At 43.6% G+C, this 24,751-nt stretch overlaps 1 protein-coding gene across 2 annotated transcripts in view; it reads right to left on the bottom strand.

Moving 5' to 3' along the window:
* The window catches only part of LOC146789954 (ankyrin repeat and SOCS box protein 10-like), a 504,959-nt gene that overhangs the window by 153,720 nt on the left and 326,488 nt on the right, over positions 1-24,751 (bottom strand). The window contains exon 4 of one of the 2 annotated variants that reach the window (XM_085628265.1): positions 5,153-6,144. The exons of the other annotated variant lie outside the window; for it this stretch is intronic. Within the exon in view, the coding sequence (XP_085484391.1) occupies positions 6,088-6,144 (57 nt within the window). The 3' untranslated portion in view covers positions 5,153-6,087. Of the gene's footprint in view, positions 1-5,152; positions 6,145-24,751 lie in introns of those variants that run through there. 2 annotated transcript variants of the gene reach the window in all.

Raw genomic sequence — 24,751 nt, forward strand, 5'->3', positions numbered from 1 at the left:
ATGCCAAGCGTCTTTGCCGAAGATGAAGGGATCGGAGCTTGACCCATTTCTGTTGGCCAATAATGTGGGCCCCAGTATTTAGCGCTGTCCCCAGTCAGGACCAGCTCGGTTTTTCCTGGGTTCAATTTCAAATGATTTTGGTTCATCCAAGCTTGGATGAACCTCATTGTTGATTGAAAGAAGGAGATGGACGTATCTGAGTTGTCAATTGTGAATAGGAGCTGTAGGTCGTCCGCGTAGTTCAGCACCGTTACCTGTTCGTCTCTAAGAGCTTGGATTAAAGGGAAGATATAGAGGTTAAACAGGTGGGGTGACAGGGACGCGCCCTGGGGTACACCACATATGATGGCTTGCTTGGTGCCCGCTAAGTTACCCAGGTGAACTGCCTGGGAACGGTCTGCTAGAAAGGACTTCAGCCAGCCGGCTGCCATGCCCCGGATGCCAGCCTGAGAGACACGGTCGATCAAGATGGTGTGATCGACCGTGTCAAATGCGGCTGACAAATCCAGGAGCACTAGAGCCTGTGGAATGCGATTGTCTGCGCAGTCCCTAAGGGTGTCCATTACTGCCACTACCACCGCCTCTGTTGAATGGGCTGGACGAAAGCCCGCCTGATGTGGATCAAGGTAGTTTGATGTCTCTATGAAGTTGGACAGGCAGTTGGCGACATGAGCCTCCAACACCTTTGCAAGGAAGGGAAGAAGGGAGATTGGACGATAATTTGCATTGCAAGTTGGGTCTGCACCCGGTTTCTTCAGAAGGGGTATTACGATAGCTTCTTTGAATGCGAGAGGGACTAGTCCAGTGGCCAAAGAGTTGTTTAGAAGGGTACAGGCGGGAGCCGGAATAACTGATAGGCAGTCTTTCAAGATATAAGGAGGACATCTGTCAGATGGGGCGCCAGATTTTACTCTTACCAGTAATTCCTGGAATAATTCTGGGGTGATGGGGGGGAAACTGCTAAGTAAGTCGATAGTGTTGGGGCTTGGAACAGAAAGGAGAGGACTTGAGGTTTGAGGAATACTGGCTTTGATGGCCGTGATTTTCTCTGTAAAAAAAAACGTTCAGTGAATTGCAGAGAACCTGGGTCGGGGGCAAACTGGGCCAAACATTGTCAAGGTTGGTTAATTCATTAAGAATAGAAAAGATGTCCTTAGATTTATTGGTTGAGTTGGTTATACAGGAGGAAAAGTAAGCAGTTTTAGTAACTAAAATAGATTTCATGTAGTCCTTCCTGGCAGAGATGTATCGAGTTTTAGCGTCAGGGGCATAGTTGCGACGCCAACGTCGCTCAAGTTGTCGAAGGGCCAGTTTTTTTGCTTTTAAGTCAGGAGAGAACCATTTTTGGGCATCGGCGCGTCGGGCCAATTTGATCGTCTTGTATGGAGCATGGGCATCGCTGGCTGATTGCAGCCAGAGAGAGAGGTTGTTTTCTGCTATATTGATATCAGGGTTGTGGGAGGGAATGGAGGTAACAATAGTTTGTAGGAATTCCGGCCTGTCTAGGGAATTCCAGTTCCTAGCTCTTCCACCCATAGCTGTGGCGGTGGACTTTTTAGGGGGATAGATGAGATTAAATTTGATAAGAAGATGATCCGACCATAGACACGGAAAGGTGACCGGGGTCGTAACTAGAAGAGAGTTGGTCCAGACCTGGTCCAGAATGTGGCCTTTACAGTGAGTTGGTGATCGTACATGTTGTTCGAAGTTTAGATTTGTAAGAAGCTCAGTGAGTTCACGCGACTGAGGACCTTCCAGAGGATCGTTGAACCAGTAGTTAAGGTCCCCCACCAGTAGAATCCTGGTATGATCAATGGCTAGGTTGGCAATTTGTTCACTGAGCGCTAAAGGGAAGGACGGCATGTTGTTAGGGGGTCTGTAAAGAAGGACGCATGCCATAGTTGTGTAGGAAGTATCAATTTTTAGAACCAAGTTTTCAGTGTCTGAGAGATTCAGGCAGGTCAAGGCGGTGACGCTCAGGTCGTGGCGGAAGATTGCTGCCACTCCCCCGCCAGGTTTGCCGGATCCTCGGTCAGCGTATGATACGGTAGTTTGGTGGCAGTGCTGCTATGATATCTGGGGCAGAGTCTTGGGTGAGCCAAGTCTCGGTAAGTAAGAGAATGTCGAGATTATCCTCGCCTAGTAAAAGAAAGAGGTCCAGGTTGTGTTTCACCATGGAGCGGGTGTTTAGATAAGCTATAGACATGGAATGGGGACAAGAGTCGGACGGTGTATGAGTAATGGGGCCGACAGAAGTCGAAGTGGCGTTATCAAGAATGGTAGAGCGGTTGACTAGGAGCCCCAGTCTCTGGGCTCGATTGCGTGATGACTCATACAGGTGGCCCTGGCCGTTGTTGGTGGCCAGCAGCTCTTCACGGGAATAGGTGATCCGCCCTGTAGCATGGCGTGCCCTGGGGCCCATCAGGGCGCGGACGGGCGCAGACGGGCTTGCCTTAGGCGTGCCTTCGGCGCGCTGTCGGCGCGCCCGCTGCGCGTCCGAGATATACACATTCTTATAGGATGCGGAGAAAGGGGCGTGGCCTCACGTCCGTGGGCGTGGCCTGTGGGCTGTTCGAAGAATGGCGGCAATGAGTGAGATCCCAGCCCACGACAGCGCTTGCATCCGCTGTGCGGGATTAGCCAGATGGGAATTAAAGTGCCCAGAAAGCTACAAGCATAGAGGTAAAAACATAAGATTAAAATTTGCAGTGTTTTAAAATTTGAGTGTCTCTCTCCCGGCTTCCGCCTCAGGAGTGTCGGTAGTCTCAGCCCGAGCTTGTACTCAGCGCGGCTTTAAAGGAAAAGGGGCGTGGCCTCACGTCCGTGGGCGTGGCCTGTGGGTTGTTCGAAGAATGGCGGCAATGAGTGAGATCCCAGCCCGCGACAGCGCTTGCATCCGCTGTGCGGGATTAGCCAGATGGGAATTAAAGTGCCCAGAAAGCTACAAGCATACAGGTAAAAACATAAGATTAAAATTTGCAGTGTTTTAAAATTCGAGTGTCTCTCTCCCGGCTTCCCCCTCAGGAGCGTCGGTAGTCTCTGGCCCGAGCTTGTGCTCAGCGCGGCTTTAAAGGAAAAGGGGCGTGGCCTCACGTCCGTGGGCGTGGCCTGTGGGCTGTTCGAAGAATGGCGGCAATGAGTGAGATCCCAGCCCACAACAGCGCTTGCATCCGCTGTGCGGGATTAGCCAGATGGGAATTAAAGTGCCCAGAAAGCTACAAGCATACAGGTAAAAACATAAGATTAAAATTTGCAGTGTTTTAAAATTTGAGTGTCTCTCTCCCGGCTTCCGCCTCAGGAGTGTCGGTAGTCTGATGTCACACATACTGCCACCACATGGTAGAGAATAGGTCTTACAGAATCCGAAACACTTCCATTTAATCAATGTGCAAGTTGTCTGCTTAGCGGATCTATACATTACAAGCGTCTGTGCCATTTCCCTGACTCTGCCCAAGATTATTTTGTACCATGGAACAGCTCCATAACCATGCAAATGTCACAATTTGGACCTGAGTGGGCCTGGCTTGTTGGTCAGTACAGTATTTTATAATATTGTTTGTGAAATGTCTATTTGAATAATCTGTAATTGTGTAACATTTTTGGACACTTTTATTTTTCTTCCATCTAGGAGACTCAGCTTATTGCAACTGACCATGGTTGTTGGCACCGCTGAGGAATCCAACAATGCCAGGGGAAGTTTGCTGCAGTGAGGCCCATGGAAGGACGCTGCAGCCAGTGGAGCGGGTTTGGGGCTCCTAAAGGCAAGATTTCATTGTCTGGACAAAACTGTTTGAGCCCTCCTCTGCTCACTCGATAGGCCGTGCAAAATCACCGTAGCCTTCTGCATGCTTCACTACATCGCCCTGCGATGGAACATCCCTTGCATCGCAGAGGTTGGAGACCATGAAGAGTCACTGGGGAGGACCCTGAAATGCCAAATAAAGATGGTAGTGGTGAAGAGAAAGGAGTTGACATGTCAAGATGTCATTCACAACTTCTTCTCATGAGTGTTAGTATATATTTACGTTATCACTTTCACAGTTACACCAACTATTGATGGGATGATGAGAGAAGTATTTGGTGATAATTTGTTGGGAAGGACAAGTTCAGGGAAAATCAGGCCAAAGGTTAATCAAAGGTTTGATACATTGACTACTGTGTTAAGTTACATGGGTTTTCTCGGATTGTTTTGTGAAACTGTATCCTCCAAGGGTTGACTGTGTAGTCTATCAATCATGTTATGTTTGATTGGTAATCTTTTTATGTTGATCTGTTTTAGGTTCCTTCACCATGACATCTTCATTTGGACATTTCAGAGTTGTGACATTTGGAGGTATATGGTGCTCTTTCGAAGTACAAAGGAAACATGCATTGATTCTGGGAATGACAGACACAGACTTTGGGTGTACCAATCTTGTAGCAAGGCAACAAGCACTGTGACTGAATGGAAGATTTGAAGCTTACATTGGACTTGTAATCTGTCGTGTGTTGGCACTAATGCACTATTTGTGCTGTCATTAGCTCAAACCACATGTGGTAGTGGAGCCAATTCATGCTACTCTCTCTTCACATTGGTAAAATCTTAATTGTGTGTAAAGTGTATGTACTGTTGATGTGACTCATCATTGTAGGACATACGTCTTGCGGCACACCACTGAAATTTGGTTCTGACATTCCACCCAATACTCGAACTGTGGATTGGAATGATCCTGTGCCTACAAAATGTAGTACTGCCATATTTTTGTTGACTGGTCTTATATGAGCCAGAAGATCTGACTCCAGCTGAGGAGGTGAGTCAATGATCATTTGCCTATTCAATCTGATTATTTAATATACCCTGCTTCCATGTTGGCAAGGTCTGGGACTGTAAATGTGAAAACTGTCACTGAGTATCAGTGACATGTATGGATTGTTCTGTTAGTGCAAATGTTGACAGACATTTATTGCTCAAATGGAATAAGCAAAGTAGTAGATGATTTAATGATGTGACATTTTTGTGAGTCATGGTTGGGAATTTTAAATAAACAGAATCTATTTGCAAATTATCTAGTGTTTACACAATCTTTTGAATTGTTTCATTGTAAAGTTGTGATGGAAGATGACAAACGCAATAATAAGAGTTGAGATATACCACACCAGGCTATGGGTTTTTGAGTTGTGAATTTATTTGACTAAACGTGAAGAAATAAAACAGGGTGAAAATGAAAAAGCAAAATACAAAGGGAATAAGTCAGTCATGGTAAATGAAACCATGCTTGAAGAAACAAAATTGTTTGAAGTCCAATGTCCAAAATATGACTGGCATCAGAAAGGCAAATGTGTCCAGAATTAGTCCATAGATATAATGGTAGGCACACACTGGAGGAAATTAGGGTCAGGATTTCTTGATGGCGGCGACAGAGGTCTTGTCATGCTTACCTTCTGGTAATATACCCCCCTGTAGGAGAGGGGTCCACAGTTGCAGGGCCTGGGGTGTCTGCAGGTGGTTCTTCCGGTGGCATGGCCTCCCTTCCTGTGGCTGCGGCATATGTATATGGGCAGATGTTGTAGGACCACAGGAGAGGGTAGATGGTGCTGGGAAAGCCCTGAACATATTGGAAGAAAGGTCCTGCCGCACCCCAGTCAATTGAGCTCCCTCTGCAACTGCTTCATCACCTGGAGCTCGGTGAATACCTGGCCCATCATGTCTTGGGACTGATGATAGGATCCCAAGATGTGGTTGATGGTGGTTTGGGTGAGAGTGACACCACTGGCTTCACTATACCTTATACAACCCCTAACCCTGCTACCCTGTGCCCTTGGCTCAGTGTGCCCCATCCAACTGGGTCCTGGGTGAGCTGTGGCTTTTGGTACTGTGGTCTCAACATTACCCAGGACTGGGGGAGCGCATGATCAGTGTTACAGTGTTAAGAACACATGTAGTGGAGCCTTGTGTTAGCTGAGGTGTTACAGCTGGGGTGAGAGGTGTCAGTGTGTGTCCAATGAGACTCCCTGGAGCTGTCTGCTCAGGCTGACTAAATGGACCAGTCTTCTTATCATCATCCAGATTAGCAGGAGTGTTATCAACACTGAAACCTTGACCTTGGGCTAGAGTGGGAGTCTCTTCAGTGGCTGATTACTTACCACGTGATCTGGCAGTTGGACCTATTGAGAAATTGAGAGCATTTTTATTAGTAAAAGTATGCATTTTGCATACAAATCTTTTGAGACGAACAATGTAGATAAACTTCAAATGAGCAGGTAATAAGTTGTCTAGAAATCTTTTGAGGTGACTCACATCTCCCAACCATTAAACCCAAAGCAGTGGAGAGGTGAAATGTGTAATTGGCAATTCCAAGGTCTAGCTGACTTCAAAACAGACATTGACACAACTTAGATGGATGTTTGGCATTAGTCATCATGTGAACAATGCAGAGTGAGTTTTAGCAAGCACCACTTATATTTAGCATAGTAATTTTCATTCCTTACTTGTTTTGGTCAACACAGTTTGATTTGTGAAAGTCAAGACATCAATTCAATTGGTTCAGAAGAACAGGACAACAATCAGGAAACACAACAAACCATTTTCAGAAGAGAGCATTGAATAGGGATTGATCAATACATGGCAGTTTACCATATGTATAAATCTCATAGACAAGAGAAATTATTATGAAATAGCAATATTGTTTTTAAAAAACTGAAACAGGGTATCGTAGTAGTTGTAGTCATTTCAAAGACAACTTGCTAAACATTGAAAAATAGTTAGTGGAACATATCTGTGGATAATGTGCAGTTGAAATGGGACAGACACTTACAATATGACACACACATGAGTAATGGGTTATTTGGTGTTCTGGCACTTACAGGCTCCATACCATCATGTGTCATTTAATGTAGACTGACACCTGTCATGTTAGATGCAACACAATCCATTCACACAAACAAACTTAATTATCTGATACTGATGGTTTGAGGCTTCTATGTTATGAAAATATGTGCAGAACACATTGGCAACAGCTGAGTTGAGAACAAACAGGACATTGAGGTTTAGTGACACTCCACTCCACCAGGTATTCCTGTCAAGCCTTCAAGATATAATGACTGCAATACCTTCTCCTTCCATGGCATGAGTTGTAAGAGGGTCCTGGGAAAACCAACACCAGTCCTCTGGGTATCCAGGTGACATTTGGAAGACAAAGAATGCACCCTTCCCCGCAGGTTGTTCGACCTCTTCCTAATTTCTTCCTGTGTGCACAGGTTGTTGGCTACAGCATTCACTCTGTTGACTATTCTGGCCCATATTTGCATTTTCTGTGATAGGGGTGTATTTTGGACTTGGGCTTCAAACAATTGTAGCTCTATTCTTATGATTTCACCGACCGTAGCTGACAATTCTCCCTCAGTAAAACATGGATTTTTTGGGGCCTGGCATTTAGCAAATAAATTTGATTAAATAACAAAAGATTAATCAAAGGTACTAAATGAAAGAAGATAAAGGAACAAGAAACAAGAAAAAGGGAAAAGATACAAAATAACCTCCCTTAACCAGTAGAATGTCTGGTAGCAAATGTCCTGGTACAGTGGATGGCAAAGGATCATGGTATGAAGTGTGTTTTATAGTGTGGTATGCAGGTGTTTCCATTTGGCCAATAGACATCAGGCGTGTTATACTAGCATCCATCCAATGGCCACAGTGATGGTGCATTGTTGAGCACATACCGCAACTGACTCTTTCTGTCGGGGAACCTAGGAAACTGCCAGCACAACTGTGAAATCTAAACCTGCTTGGTGGGAACCCTCTGCACAGATGGCAATGGAGTACTATTCACCAGGATTAGAGTCTGACATGTCAGCAGCGGTGTGCCGCGTCCGCAACAGGGAACACTCCTTCGACACAGGCGGAGAGTCAGCCTGCATGCATCTACATACAGCAGGTGAAAAACCGTTGACTTGGCGGAGAACTTGAGACCGCCGCAGCAGTGGTATGGCGGTAAGAATGTCAACATCTAAATCGGGCCCATAGTCATATCTTTTGCGGAATTTTACAAAATTGTGTGAAACTACTGCAGTACATGGCATTAAACGTATTTTAAAACATATTAAAAAATGAATTGATTACCCTATTTATTACCACTTTAATAAAGTGGTAATAGGTAGGGACCCACTGCTTATCTATATCTAAGGCCATTACACTGAACAAAGCCAAGGGAAGAGGTGTGGCGCCACGGCCAGGGCGACTGACTCCGGAATCTGGGGATCACGGTTCGATCCCCAGCTCTGGCGGCAGATTAGCCCAGCACCATGTGACTCTGGGCAATAGCTTGCTTAATCTTCCCGATGGCCCCCAGCACTACGAGACCCTTACGGGTGATTGTTCGCGCTTTACAAATGTGGATTATAACTGTGGATTAACATGCAGTAAAAACCATATGGCTGTTTTTTTAATCTCTAAAATCAGCCATTACCCAATTATATACTGTTATATATCATCAACAGGTACTACGATATTCTGCAAAGTTATCACGGCATACCATGGCCCAAAATATAACTAAGGACTAGCTGTATTATTGGATTATGGTACCCTTGTATCACTCATGGTGTTGCATGGGCAATGCAATACTTAAGTCAGACTCACAAAGGAACACAATCCCACCATGCACAGCCCTGTGTTGATTGGAAAATTGCTGTTTTGCTTTACTCTGCACACCCTAATCTACATTGCTGCTCAATTTCAAATACATCCATAGGCCATGTCACTGTAACTACTCCACTATTATTCGCTCCGCTATTCCACTCTGCTGCTCTATTCTATTCCCACTACTGACTCCACTGTTCCACTCTACGCCACTCCACTATACCAGACTCCACTCTACACCACTCCACTCTACGCTATTACACAGTACGCAATGCTGCCATTGTACGCCACTCCAGTCTATGTCACTCCACTGTGCGCCAATCCACTGGACACTACTCCACTATGTGCTATTCCACTCGATGCTATTCTACTGTACGCCACTCCCCTCTACTGTATTCCACTGTATGCCCCTCCACTCTACAATACTCCACTGTATGCTATTCCACTGTATGCTACCCCACTGTACGCTACTTCACTCTATGCCACTCTATTGTAAGGCACTCCACTCTACGACACTTCATTCTATGCTATTCGATTGGACCCCAATCCAATGTACCCCACTCCACATTCTACCCCACGCCCCTGTACAACACTTCAATGTATACCTCTCCATCACACGCCCCTCCACTGTACGATACTCCACTATACCCTATTACACTCTACAGTTAAAAACTCTGCTCTATACCACTCCAATCTATGCTATTACACTGTACACAACTCCACTCTGTGCCAGTCCACTCTACGCTATTACACTGTATGCCACTCCACTATATACTACTCCACTGTAATCTACTCCAGTCTACTGCTTCACTGTACGCTACTCCACTATATGCTATTACACTTTATGCCACTCCACTGAATGCTACTGTGGTATACACTATTATAATCTATGCCACTCCACTGTATGCCACTCCAGTCTACACTACTTCACTCTACGCTATTCTACTGTATTCCATTTCACTCTACATCACTCTAGTGTACTCTACTCCACTCTATAAACTCCACTCTAAGCCACTACTAGACTCGACTCCAATATATCCCGAACACTCCACTTTCTAAAGTTACACTCGACTCCATGCTTGTACACTCTATTGTAAAAAACTTCACTCCACTCTGACAGTTTCTAACACTGTATGACACAGCACTCCACTCTACTGTATGAGACCCCACTCTAATTTAAAACAGTATCCTTGTCTCTATGCTTCACTGCTTAAATGTATGCCACCCCACTCTACACTAACCCACTGTACCCTGCTCCACCATACGCCATTCCATTGTACACTACTCTAGGCTAGTCCACTCTATGCAACTCCACCCTTCCACACTAAACTGAACAGTTTTCCACTGTACGCTACTCTAATTTACGGTAATCCACTTTACACCACTACACAGTATGTCACTCCACTCTACGCTGCTCCACAGTATGGCACTCACAGCCACTTTATACAACTCTACTGCATAAATGTCTACCACAATTCATGGCACTCTATGGCATTCTACTCCACTCTATCCCCACACACTCCACTGTCCAACTCACACTCCTCTCTACGTCCTTAGACTCCAATGTACAACACTCTATTCCACTATACAACACTTTTCTATATGACACAGCACTCCATACTCCTGTACAAGACCCCACTCCAATTTATAATAGTTTACTACCTATGCGATGTCAGTACACTCCACTCCATGCCACTCTACTCTGTAAAACACCAATACACTCTATTGTACTTTATTCCTCACTACGTTGCACCACGTCATTCGACTCTACTCCACTGTACGAGACCTTACCTCACTCTACACTGCTATACAACAATCCACTCTACACAGCTCCAGTTTCACACGCTACTAAACTATATGAAAGTCCACTCTACAACACTCTATCACACTGTATCAATCAGTCAATCAGAGTACTTGTAAAGCGCGCTACTTACCCGTGAGGGTCTCAAGGCGCTGAGGGGAGGAGGGGGGTGCTGCTACTGTTCGAAGAGCCAAGTCTTGAGGAGTCTTCTGAAGGCGAGTAGGTCTTGGGTCTGCTGTATGTGGGTAGGGAGGGTGTTCCAGGTCTTGGCGGCGAGGTAGGAGAAGGATGTATGCTACTCTCTGATGCTTTACTCCTGACTATACCCTTTCACTCCACTGTACAACACAGTACTGTACTGTAAGCTCCACTCTACAAAAATCAACTAGACTGTATGCAACTCTTCTATACTGTAGTCTACATCACTTTAAAATACTGTACGACACCCCACTACACTGTACTGTACAACACGCTACTCCAGTTTATGACACTTTACTTGACTGTATGCTACACCACTCCACTGTACTGCACTCTTCGCCACTGTAGTCTTTGACATGTCACTCCACTCTGACACTTTGCTCCACTGTACGCTATCTCACACTGGTGTACTCCACTCTACTATACTCCACTTTACTCCACTCTATGCCACTGTACTATACTCCGCTCCACTGTTCGACACTCTATTCCACTTTATGCAACTCCACTCTACAACACTGTACTACACTCTATGTCACTCTGCTCTACTCTGCCCATCCACTCTACACCACTCTACTTCACCGTATGTATGACACTCGAGGCACGCCACTCAACTTATCTCTCTACGACATGTCACTCAACTTGTCTCTCTATGACACAGCACTCAACTCTACAGCACTCTCCTCCACTGTACTCTATGACACTCCATTTGACGATACTCCACTCTATGACTCTACTTCACCCAACTCCACCCTAAAATACTCTACTCCACCCTATGACAGTATAAGACACCCTCCTCCACTGTTCAACACACCATTTCTCTGTACAACTCACTGCTCCAATCTACGATATTTGACTACACTACATGAGAAACCGTGCCACTACACTATATAGCACTTTGCTACACTGTATGATAAACTACTACACTCTGCTATACTCCACTTGATTCAAATCTACAATACTCCAGCCTATAACAGTATACTTTACAACACACTCCTCCACTGTACTGTACAACACTCCTCATAACAACTCTTCACTTGCAACACTGCACTCTACGATCTGAAACACATTTTTATAAAAAATAAAAAATAAATGAAATTCAATGAAAAACTCAAAGGTTGAAGCTTAGGGCCTGATTTAGATTTCAGCGGACGGTTTACTCAGTCACAACGGTGATAGATATCGTATCTACTGAAATATAAATCCTATAATATCCATGGAATTTATATTTCGGCTGACGGGATATCAGACACCGTTGTGACGGACTAACTCGTCTGCGGAAATCTAAATCAGGGTCTTAGTTATACTTAGGAAAACTTATTTCACTTATACACACCAGGTTTAACCTACACAAACGTTAAAAATTCTAAAGTTATAGTTAACTTTCATTTACAATTTATCCACCATCTTCAAATTATTATTAGTTTACCTCGTTACACTCTTTTCAGCTTGCTAACCAGCCAATGCTAACTATAACACACTACACTACCATGTTCTCACAAATAAAGATACTCCGCTGTACAACACTCCAATGTACAAGACTCTCCACCACTCTACTGCATGACACTACACATAACACTGAACTACACAACACCACTCTACTCTGCTGAACTTCACTCTATGCGACTACACTCTACTAAACTCTGCTACTCTCTATGCCACTCAACGACACTCTACACAATGACACTCCATTCCACCACACTCCATTTCATGACTCTCCAGTTAACGATACTCCATTGTACAACAACCAGCTCCATTGTTTGACACAACGCTACACTGTACAACACAGTGCTCCACTCTACGATACTCCATTCCACAATATGAAACACCATGCCACTCCACTGTTTAAGTTCAACAAAAGGAAGGAGAGTGAAAGGTGGGCTATTTTTAACGAGGTCCTACACATAGGCCCTAAGTAACTGTATCAACTAGAGATGTGTAGTTCCTGCAGGACAGGAAGTCGACAGGGAATAAAGTATTCCAATTCAGACTTCAATCTAACGAAAGAAAGTGCACAAGGGAATGGGATCACTTCAGAGTGGAACTAGAACCCTCACACACCCAGCAAGCTAGGTGTCATGCTTCATCATCTGGGTTCTGCTCCTCGTCGGGTCGGCGGTGCAATACCCGACGGGCACCCATACAGGGGCTCTTTGTCGGAGATCTTTTGTTCCCTGCCGTATGGTGCATGCGTGTGAGGGCCCGGGAGTGTAGATGTAGGTGATTAAAAAGGTTGGTTAATCTGAAATTGAAGTTTATTGGCTCAGTCAACCACCTAGTTAAAAAAGGGGAGTGAGTGGCGTAAAAGCTATCTATGCTCACAACGGATGAGTGGCTAGCTACGCTCGACTCTTATGGTCAACATGTTTCGCGCGCATTGAGTCAGGGGGATCTCGTGGCGCTTCGTCAGGACCTATAATGAAGTGAAGTGTGCTCGAAAAAAACTATCTACAGTGTGGTGAGAAAAACAAGGGTGAGAACAAATAAGTCGATCAACCCTTAATAGGCGCCCCTACCTTATTTATTGATTTAAGAGGGGGTCACCAATTCATGTTAAAAAGAGCTCCTCATCAGGTGCATGGCGCGTCCACAGGGGGAGAAACACATTCGTTCCTATACAGACATCCCCTGGAGGTTATTCAACCTGCCCGCGTCGCCGAACCCGGAAGCTCAGCTTCTCACCACACTGTAGATAGTTTTTTTCGAGCACACTTCACTTCATTATAGGTCCTGACGAAGCGCCACGAGATCCCCCTGACTCAATGCGCGCGAAACATGTTGACCATAAGAGTCGAGCGTAGCTAGCCACTCATCCGTTGTGAGCATAGATAGCTTTTACGCCACTCACTCCCCTTTTTTAACTAGGTGGTTGACTGAGCCAATAAACTTCAATTTCAGATTAACCAACCTTTTTAATCACCTACATCTACACTCCCGGGCCCTCACACGCATGCACCATACGGCAGGGAACAAAAGATCTCCGACAAAGAGCCCCTGTATGGGTGCCCGTCGGGTATTGCACCGCCGACCCGACGAGGAGCAGAACCCAGATGATGAAGCATGACACCTAGCTTGCTGGGTGTGTGAGGGTTCTAGTTCCACCCTGAAGGGATCCCCTTCCCTTGTGCACTTTCTTTCGTTAGGTTGAAGTCTGAATTGGAATACTCCACTGTTTAACACTTTATTCAACTCTATTCCACTCTACAATACTCCACTATACGACACTACTCTCTATGACACTCTCCTTTACTGTTTTGTACTACACTCCACTTTACGACACTCCAATCAATGACACTCCACACTGCAAATTGAAACATATTTTTATGAAAAATAAAAACCATTAACATACAATGCAAAATACAAAGGTTAAGGATAATTTATAGTTAGAAATATCTTATGTATTCTTTCTTTCTCTTCTATCTATTGCATTCATTCCAGGGCAATACAGCGAGTGGCACACCAATTCAGTTCACTGATTGAACTGAATTGATCTACTACTCTCTATTTTGCTGCGGAAGGGAACGGTGTTTAATATTATAAATAAAAATATTTATTGTATAAATATTTTACATGTATTATTACTAATATAGATACATATATACATGTTAATACATTTAAACTGTAAAACATCATTAGAATGTAAAATACATACTTTTATTAATGTGTTTGTGTGTTTATATAATTATATATTTATTTATAGTATTAAGTATTTGTGGCAAATATTTAATGTACATTCTATTTATATATATGAAAATATTTAACATTTACTAGTTTAAACTCTATATTTAAAAAAAAATCTATATTTTTGTCTATTTTTAGACGGTACTAGTGTCAATGATTATTTGTTATTCCTATATTTTTGGACTCACCATTATGAGAATAGCAGCACAAATTGCGGTCAACGATATTTTTTAACAAATATTTTTATCACCCAGGCTGAGGCACCCTGCAAGGGAGGGTGTGTAAAGGCTGGTGATGAAGTCATATGATCCTATCTCAGCCTCTTAGGCTCACCTGCAGACCCAGTGAAGTGGCGGCCCAGCAACCACTAAATGAGTGCACCTGGAGGAGAGGTGCGTTCAGTTGTCTAATCCACAACTTTGTCTTAGAGAGCAGGTAATAGGTAAATGGAGGAGAAGAGGAGAGAAAAAATTGAGTCCTGCTGCAGTAAAGTTTTGTTGATGGATGGCCGAATTTCACAAAATTCACAAACGTTTATAATTTAAACAATCACAGTTTATCTCCACTAATGCTGATATATAGCTCTAAAAAGGCACTTTGTGGTCTAAGTAATAAACAGCTTTTGGGTTGATAAGCAGACTCAGGTAGTCATCATGGCAGAGAGAGCAGGAGGGGAAAACAGAAGCTGCAAAGGTCTTTCACACCTTTAATTCCCCAGTCAATATTCATACACTTCCATCAAACACCCTATCACTCCCTTTGCACTCCTCTAGTGACCCATTCAGCATCATGTACTAATCCATTCACTGCGCCAAATCCCAAATACTTATAAATTCACCCAGGCACTCTCCTTGCAGTACTCCAATCATTCAGTCAGTACCCAAGTATTCATGCAGTGAGCTATGCCTTAGCACATGGACTGCTTCAAACCCCTATCCACTATGCATGCAGTCCTTAAACCACCTACACAGAAGCTGCAAAGAAGGAAAGCAGAGCACAAAAAAGAGGACTGAGCTAGTAAATGGTGGGATGGTGGGGGGGTCAAGAAGAGCAGTGTGGGATCACAACAAAGAAGAGTGCAAAGGAAGAGTGAAAGGAAGTGCAGAGCAGGGGATAAAGATACGAAAACAGAGGCTGCAAAGAAGGAAAGCAGAGCAAAGAAAGGAGAGCAGAGCCAGTAAATGGTGAGGGCTGAGGGGGGCAGTGCAGGATTACCCACTGGAAGATTGCAGAGTGAGACTAAAATGGGGAAAAGAGTGGAGGATAAAGAGATTATATCAGAGGCTACAGGGAAGGAAAGCAGAGCCAGGAAAGGGGAGCAGACCCACTAAACAGTGGGAGTGGGTTATTGGAGCAATGCAGTATCACCATGGGGAAACGTGCAGAGGGAGAGGAAAAAGGGATGCTGAGTGGATGAGTCATAGTCATAGTCACACAGCTTTATTCAGTCATTTGTAAAAACAGACCATAAAAGCACAAATCCTCCTAAAATGTACACCACAAATATATAAGCGTGTATACAAAGTTAGAAAACGAATTAAACAGATTTACCATGATCAAGGTAATCATTCACATAAAAACATTTAAAATCAGTTAAAAATTGATATTAATCAATACTACTAAGGTGTCATCCCACCGTTTTCCTCTTTCTAAAGCAGGCTCACAGAAATGAAGCTACAGAAAAGCATACAAATGGGTCCGATAAAGCCTTTAGAAAATACATAGCCACCCGATACTGTTTTAAGTTATGATATCTCAGGATTGGGAGGATGAATGTTTTCCTTTCATCTGAGTAGTTTTTACAGAATAGTAATATGTATAGGTCTGACTACACGGCGTGGTTATTACAGGGACAGGGTGACAGATCTGCCAATTTGTATCTCTTTTCAGGATACCCCAAGAGTAACACAATCATATTCAATCGAAATCGCAGTCAAATGAATCTGTGCTGCGCATTATTAATGCGAGAGAGATAATAAAAACCTTCCCCTGGTCTTGGGGGAACCAGATCATAGGCAATAGAGGAGTGATGCATACATTTCTTTTCCCTTCGGGCGTAATTTGCTCTCTGAATAAATAAGTCCATTATTCTTTTCTTTGTGACCCTTTTATAGGAATCAGGGTCCTGGAATAGTTCTCCCAGCCCTAGAGCATTCATTTGGACTTCTACATAATTCCATCACCCTATCCTCTTGTAATAATCCAATTTACAGCAATCCCTGATGATGGTTTGAGTCACGTCCACCGTGGACCGCCGCTTTATTGAAAGCCACAGCAAGACTGGTGCCAGTCTTATACAATCGCTCAAATAAGGAAGCCCCAATTCGAGATGTAAAATATAGTTTGGGGCTGATTGGGGTAAGGAAACTCGATTTTTGAAGAAGCTGTCTTCCACTTGCTGTAATGGTTCGACGTTGGCCATCCCCCAAACTCCTGCCCCATATGTTGCAGCAGACTTTGTTTTAGCAGAATATATATGTTTAATTATTTCCAGGGGGCTACCTCCCACCTGCAAATCTTTTGACAGCATTGAGGCTCCTTTGCATACCCTGGGCTCTTGCCGCCACTAGGTTAGACCATGAGTGATCCTTATCAAAAAGAACTCCCAGATATGAAAAGGAGTCAACCGCCTCGATTTTCTTTCCTGTCAGTTGGAAATGAGGATATTTCTCTCCTCAAGCAGCTCCTGCCACGATTATGAAAGATTTAGATCTGTTTACTTTTAGGTCAAGGGAGGCCATGAAGGTGGAGTAAGCCGAAATTAGCGATTGTAAGGCTAGCCCCAATCTACCCATCAGTACTGCATCGTCAGCGTACGCCAAAATCGGAAGAGGGGTATGATCGAATTTAGGCACTTCCACGGGTAAAGGAGACAGGGAGGAATCTACCCCGTTTGTGTAGATGGAAAAAAGAAACGGGGCGAGAACACACCCTATCTTACTCCCTTTTTGATTTTAAAGAGACGTGTGCACTCCCCCTTCCTGCCATACCAAACACAAGCGGTGGCGGTGGCGTATAACTGGTGAATAAAACCAATTATCGGCGAATCAATGTCCATCCCCTCCATCATAAAACACAGCCTCGGATGGGAAACACAATCAAAGACTGCGCTCAGATCCATAAAGGCCTTATAGATCTTCCTGTCTTTTGCCTGAGTATATTTCCCTATGGATAAGGAGAGGTTTAGGCACTGGTCGACCGTCCCCATTACTCTACGGAAACCATATTGTGCTTTCATAAAAATATTATGGGTTTCGGCCCAAACCTCCAATCTGGCCAGAAGAACCCGTCCCATAAGTTTGGCAGTGGTATCGAGGAGAGATATAGGGCGATAGTTCTTTGGGGACCCCCTCTCCCCTTTTTTATACATAGGCACAATTACACTCTGATTCCAGGATAAAGGGGGACCTACTATCTGAATGCTATTAAAATATTTGTTAGTAGAGGGACCTACGTATCATAATTGTCCTGGAAAAGGTCAATTAGGACCCCGTCGGGCCCCGGCGCCGTACCGGGAGTGCAGGCTTCCAGTGCCTTTCTGACCTTTGATACAGAGAAAATCAGCGCACCCTCCCTGAGGTAAAAGTTCTGAACTAGGTAATGATGATTATGGGGAGGTTGGTAAACCAAATATTTTTTCAAAATATCTCACCCATGCCTCTTTATCTACATGTACGTCTAACGAAGGACCGCTGGGATCTATAAAGTGCGGGTCATTCACTATTTTCCGAAAGTCTCTGCTACTGCCCGAGATGGCTGCTTGCTCAAGATCTTCCCATGCCTCCGCCCTGAGGTCCTTTTCTCTAGCCCTCCTCGCTAATTTGTAGTCATTACACAATACGCAAATCTTAGTGGGATCTCTAGGGATAGTTTTTAAGACGTTTACAAGGGCTTTTTTTGCTGTAGAACAGGCTGTGTCAAACCACCCAATATTTGTGGTTGCATTTGGCGACTTAAACCGAGTAAGTGCTACTTTTATTCTTGCCAAAAGGGCGCAGAACTGGGTAACCAAGAACGAGGGGGATGAATTCTCTACCAGACATGATAATATTTCTTTCTTGGCTTTGACTAAAATTTCAGAGACTGAATTTAACTTATGTGCCTGTGACCATTTCAGTTGATAACCATTTTAACTGGTCAAGTTCACTCCTTCAACTACCTGGTTATGATTTTTACCTTTGGACAGGATACTTAAGTGAATAGATAAGATGGCATGGTCACTATGGCAAGAAAATCGAGTACTCATGTGGGGAAACAACCTTTACAACGCAGTCATTACATCGCACTACATTTACAAAGCAATCATTACATCGCAACATCCTTTACAACGCAGCCATTACATTGCATGTCACTACAACACATGACACTACAACGCATGTCACTATAACGCAAGCATTACATCGCATGTAATTACAATGCATACCATTACAACGCATAGTACCCCTACACTATCCAACACTTACCCTACTGTTGCACCCCTGGAGTTAGAATAGTATTTTTTACCCCTACACTATCCAATACTTACCCTACTGTTGCACCCACTGGAGTTAGAATAGTATTTTTTACCCCTACACTAGCCAACACTTACCCTACTGTTACACCCCCTGGAGTTAGAATAGTCATTTTTACCCCTACACTATCCAACACTTACCTTAAATGCAATCTAATGGTATGCAGTGTAATGGTATGCGTTGTAAAGGTATAATGCGATGTAATGGAATGCGTTGTACATGTAGTTTTAAATAAATCGTAGTGGCATGTGATGGAAATGTATGCATTGTAAAGGATGTTGCGATGTAAAAACTGCATTGTAAAGGCATGCGTTGTAAATGTATGCATTGTAACATCATACATTCACTCATGTGCACCACTTTCCCATATATGTGTGCCGGTCCTAAAATGAAGTCAATAGTAGACTCTTGAATGCCCCTTCTAAATGTAGTCACTTGACCTCCCTCTTTTGCTTCATTTATTATACCCAAGTTCCACTTCTGTAATAAGCTATTTAAGGTTTCACCATACTCGTTATGTATAAAGTGTGAGAGGGGGTTACGGTGGGAGTCTTCTACTCCACATACCCTAGTCCCATTAAACTTATAGAGATGAATATTAAAGTCCCCCGCCCATATGAGGTTTGCACTGCTCCCGTTTTTTGCCATATTGAGTTTCTCAATCTCCATTGATAGGGCATCTGCCACAACCTTCATATTTCTCCCAAACTCGTTGTTGTAAAAGTTGACAATTGTCCAAGGGTCCTGCTTCCTGTGGCCCAGCTGAAAGATCTGAAAATGGCTATTTATGGGACCAACCTACCTGACTTAAATGTGTATAGTATTTGAAATAAGGGTTAATAGGCCCCCTTCGCCCTTCCAAAAGATGATGGAATTGCCAGAGAGTGGAGGGTGCGGAACCCAGGGAAAAAGACTGGGTCTTTGGCCCAAGTCTCCTGAAAGAATACTATCTCCATAGATTGCCACTTATTTGTCCAGTGGGGGTTTCCTATTTCAGAAGCTATACCTGCCACATTCCAAGATATCATGTTAGTCCTAATTCTCTCGATATCTGTCATGCAAGATAGGGGAGTCTACACATTCTCCTGAGTACTGGGTACAAGAGTTACAGCTACAGAGACGTTCTCAGAGGGTGGTATAGTAGATGGAATCTCCCATAGACTAATCTCTGCTGGGGCCGGATTAATTGTCACGTTCCAAGAGATCATGTTAGTCCTAATTTCCACAATATCAATCATGCAAGATATCGGGGTCTGTCCACGCTCCTGAGTACTAGGTACAAGAGTTACAACTACAGGGTCATTCTCAGAGGGTGATATAGTAGATGGGGGGTCTCCAATACAATAATCTCTGCTGGGGCCGGGGTAATTGCCTTGGCTCATAATGAAGAGGGTAAAGGAGTTAGTCAGTCTCAGGCTTCCAGGTTCGACAGGGCTGCAAATCTATTATATAGACTAATCCTGCAGTTTGTGATGGAACTCTCATTCCCTCTCACACCAAAGAGCGCTGACGTTTTTCTAGCCCTATAATCCCTTCCCACTATTGCACCATGGCCAATATAAAAGTACTCCAATGATAAGGGTATTTTCTGTGAATTTCTTAGGGGAAAACTATGGAAGTTGGCTAGGAGAATAGGAACTGTGTGAGCATTATTAAAATTAATAACCACACAGTCGCCGGCAAGGGATTTTCTTAGTCCACCCACCCATCCCACTTTCCTGGCCATGATAATTTCGTTGGCCAATTGCTTTCTCCCCATCTCTGTTACATTAACATTATTTAATAACCAGTGAAGACATTTGTCCATTAATTGTCTTGTATATTCACTCTGATCTTCTCGGAGGAGGGGGGGGGGGGGGGGAGCATTCGCCAGAACCAGTACCAGTGGGGCAGCGGCGAGTGGAAGATGGAGAGTTTGTTACGGGAGGTTCTCAAACTCTCCCGTAAGGTTCTCGGATAGTCCTGGTGGCTGAATAGCCCCTCTTGTTTCCTTCTGGGCTAGTATTGGCTGGTGCAATGAATCCACTTTGCTCAGCCCTTGGCGGATCTGGGTGCCCGTGTTGGGTTGGAATTGACATTTAGGAGCTGTGCTGAAGCACTAGTGGTGTTGACCGGTAATATGGGTGTTGTCAGTCTCTTTATCTAGGAAACAGGTGACCTTCTCGCTTCCATTGATTGCACTGGGTCTGTGATTGTAGATGTTACCGAAGGAGGGACATTTAACGGGGACACTCAATCAAGTAATGATCGAGTCTGATACTCTAACTCTGCTAGCCGAAGTTCAATTTGGGACAATTTGGCTGAAATAGGAACCATTATATTATTTAGCCTTGTCGTGACTTCTGACCAAATGGAGTCGTCTTTCAATACTTGGATCGATGGGATATTAGCACTAAAGGTGCTGATGTTGTAGAGTTTGTTGTATACGCCTTTATTTGGGGGCCTTTAGTTTTGGCGGCACTGGTATTTTTGAATGTTTTGGTTTTGCACCTCTAACAACACTCCCTGCTCTAGTGTGCTTAGCCGGTGGTGTCTGCGAAGGGTCCAGTGAGGAAACATTCAAGGGAGGGTGATCTGTACCCCTACTTGGTATGATATCTGTATTCAGGTTGGGGAGGAGGGGCCGCATTGATCTTGTGGGGAGTCTTGTAAAATTGTAGGTAATGGTAACTGCATATCCAGAAGGGGATCAGTAGCAGGCCCCATAGTCAGTCCCAGTGTTAAGGGGGTCAGCTCCATGGAAAGACGTCTTTCGGTCAGCTCTATCTCATGCGAAAGAACACTGGCCTCTCTTACCAAAAAGGAGTCCAGGGTAGCTCCAACCTCCCCGATCTTCTCATTTAGACCCTTTCATTTCGCCATATGTGCTACTAGTAAAACAGTACCTTAGTTAAGTGCAGATGAAAGAGAATGGGCCCAGCCAGCCACCTCTGGGCTCTGACGGGCGTGGACGAGTAAAGAGAGGAAAACAGGGAGACAAAGAGAGAAAGGAAGGGGATTTTACAGACTTCACCAAGCAAAAAAGTAGTTTCACAACAAGAGAATGTAGTGCTAACATGATCAGAGTCCAGATGGACCTGTGAGTGTTACGAGAAATTGCATAGCAATAAGTATTACAATATGTTACATTTTGCAGTCAGATCGGGTTTAAGGCCTGTTAAGGCCAGTTGTTGAAGCAGTAATAGTAACCGGAGCCAAGACAGGAGTGGCCAACTTTGATGTGGGTGTGGGGACAAAGGAGTGTTCCATAGGACTGGACTCTGTTTCCTGTATCAGAACAGGAATCAGGATTGGGAAGGGAAGACATATGTCACTGGGCACACAAACCCAATGGCATGTCTGTTCTTTTTGATAGTCATCATGGGCAGGACAGCTTCTCCCACTGAAGGCATCTAATGATCGTGGTTTAGGCAGAGTGATCACCAGATTGGAAGCGGATTGTCTTCTGAGAGGCTGACCTAGAAAATAAATATTATTAGAATATTAGAATATCGGGAGCTCCATTGAAAACAATGGCGTGCTCCGGGCTTCTAATGGCCGGTAGAAGCCCGGAGCTCCAAAATTCCAAAGTTGTCGTTCACAGTTGTTGCTCTGAACAAAGAACTCATGGAGCCTGTGAGAAAAGCAAACTTTAGGAGGGCAGTGAAATATGAGAATTACTACTACTACTCCCACCTGGCTTATCACAACTGTATGGTAGCAATCAGCTCCAATGCAATTCCAATCCCCTCCGGCTCCTCGAGGCCTTGTTTTATTTGTTAGAACATTCTGCCCTCTAGTGGCGAAATTTTCTAAAAGCATAAAGCCCTCCTTAGCTGGGCTATATGGCATTAAATTCATGCTACCGTGTTAAAGGCCTTTAACAATGGAGCAGGCCTTTAATGGCCGGTATAGCCTGCTACTTCGGGCTATAAGGCTATATTGGGTAATACTTGATTACGAGTACAGGCGCTATTTATCGCACCTGATAAATATGAAACCGAAGGGTACATTATTTATCAGGTGCGATAAATAGTACCTGTTACGAGTTGGTGGGGAATAAAGTGGATTTAGGCGTTTAACACATATTAAAATTCGATAAGTTTAGCAAAGGTTGAAGTATCTAACGCATCTGATAATTATTTCCAACCCTTGAGAAAATGGGGATTAACACAGGGATCGTAAATTAATGATCCATTCTTAATCAGGTCTATAGACTTTAACAGGGAGCAAGGAAATTAATAAAAATACAGGAATGCATGTACTTTGACTACATAAATAGGAAAATTAAAAATGTTAGTACTGGAAAAAAATTATTATATGGTTGAATGGATTTTTTTTTATCACAACTGGTACATTTTGAAATAAAGAATGGGATGGAAACAGTGTGATACCGTTATTGGAAGAAGTCGGGCACTTTTCAATGTTTTACCAGACTAAAACCATTCCTAATGTTCCTTTAATTGGTAGATTTGAAAATTAAAAAACCACTATGATGCTGTAATCCAGCACCCAATAGATGCACTCTGACACCTAAAAAAATTTAAATTGGGTAATTCCATATTGACTCATTTTATTTTAAATTATATCATGCCTTAGTATATGCTTTAAAAATACACACATGCTATAGAAATGTAAATGTTTGCTATAGTCTACAGCACTACCATGCTATCCAGTAGTCTGTGCAGCCAAACATGAATCCAGATATACATTTTGTAGCCTGGATGCTTCAGTAAAAATATGCAACATTACCTGTCTATTAAACATTTTATTATAGGAGGATACATTATTTTATAATACAAAGAAGTATTTACTAAATAGGCAGAATGAATGTTATTATAAATGATTACATGAAAAATTATGAAGTTGCATGTCCTTAAAGTAACCTGCGTCCTAAATTTGTTTGACCTTGGAAGGGCCTTGATTCTCCACAGAGAAACACTAGGAAGCATGTTTAATTATTAATTATAATATATTTGTTTGGGTGTAAAGCTAGAAACATGAAGGTAAGAGTAATTGCAACATTTTTAAATAAAGGACTCTATTGTGAAGTTTTATTTTTAAAAAAGAAGTAAAATAGAAAGATAAACATTTTAATTTCCCATGGATACATCGCCTATATTAAAGTTTGCATTAGCGTTCCACCAGCTGTCATGCCACCCATTGACCAGGATGAGGTGTCCAAACTACGCACATAGCAAAAACAATGTCCTGTGTGGGTGAATGTAATTTTCTTGCTCTGACGGAAAATCAGTTTAGGTCAACACAGTAAAAAATGTCTTGTAAAAAGGCCTACAGCTTCAAAGATAAATATAAAGTGTGAACACAGTAAACAAGCATTTGCAATGCAATAGGTCTCGCATTATTAAAGTTTGAGATCTTGACATTGCTCATAATAATGCAACACCAATAGCAATAGCTATTGCATTGCAAATGCTTTTTTTGCATGAGCGTTGCTACAGGCTCGACCTAAAAATTAGCTAAAACACTGGCGAGGAGAGGAGGAGAAGAGAGAATAGAAGGCATTAGTGACGAGGCAGAAGAGATATAGAACAAGAAGCCAGGGCTATCTGTGTGTGGTATCGCAGATCACACTTGCCCTGTATGTGGCGCTGGAAGGAGGCCGGATCCAGACGGTGCGCATGGTGACCAGAGGTATCGAGACTCCCCTGCATTTATACAGGTGGCCCTGCTGAGCGGACCTGAGAGAGGAGCAGGCAGCTTTCGGCACACATCTCAGAGAGACCTGGGAAGCAGCAGGAAGCCATTGCCAGAGCAGCAAACCCTGAGCCAGCATGCTCTCTAACGGCCACTGCGGCAAGTCTACTGCAAGGATTGTGTAGTATGTGGCAAGTCCCCAGAGAGGGGCCAGAAACTGCTGAGCAGGGAGCACCCGTAAGGCACCTAATACATGCACACCACAAATGTGTCCCTACAGCAGCCCTGATACTGTCTTTAGTAGACATGCAG

This window comes from Triturus cristatus, chromosome 10 (genome assembly GCF_964204655.1).
Source record: "Triturus cristatus chromosome 10, aTriCri1.1, whole genome shotgun sequence".
Lineage (NCBI taxonomy): Eukaryota > Metazoa > Chordata > Amphibia > Caudata > Salamandridae > Triturus > Triturus cristatus.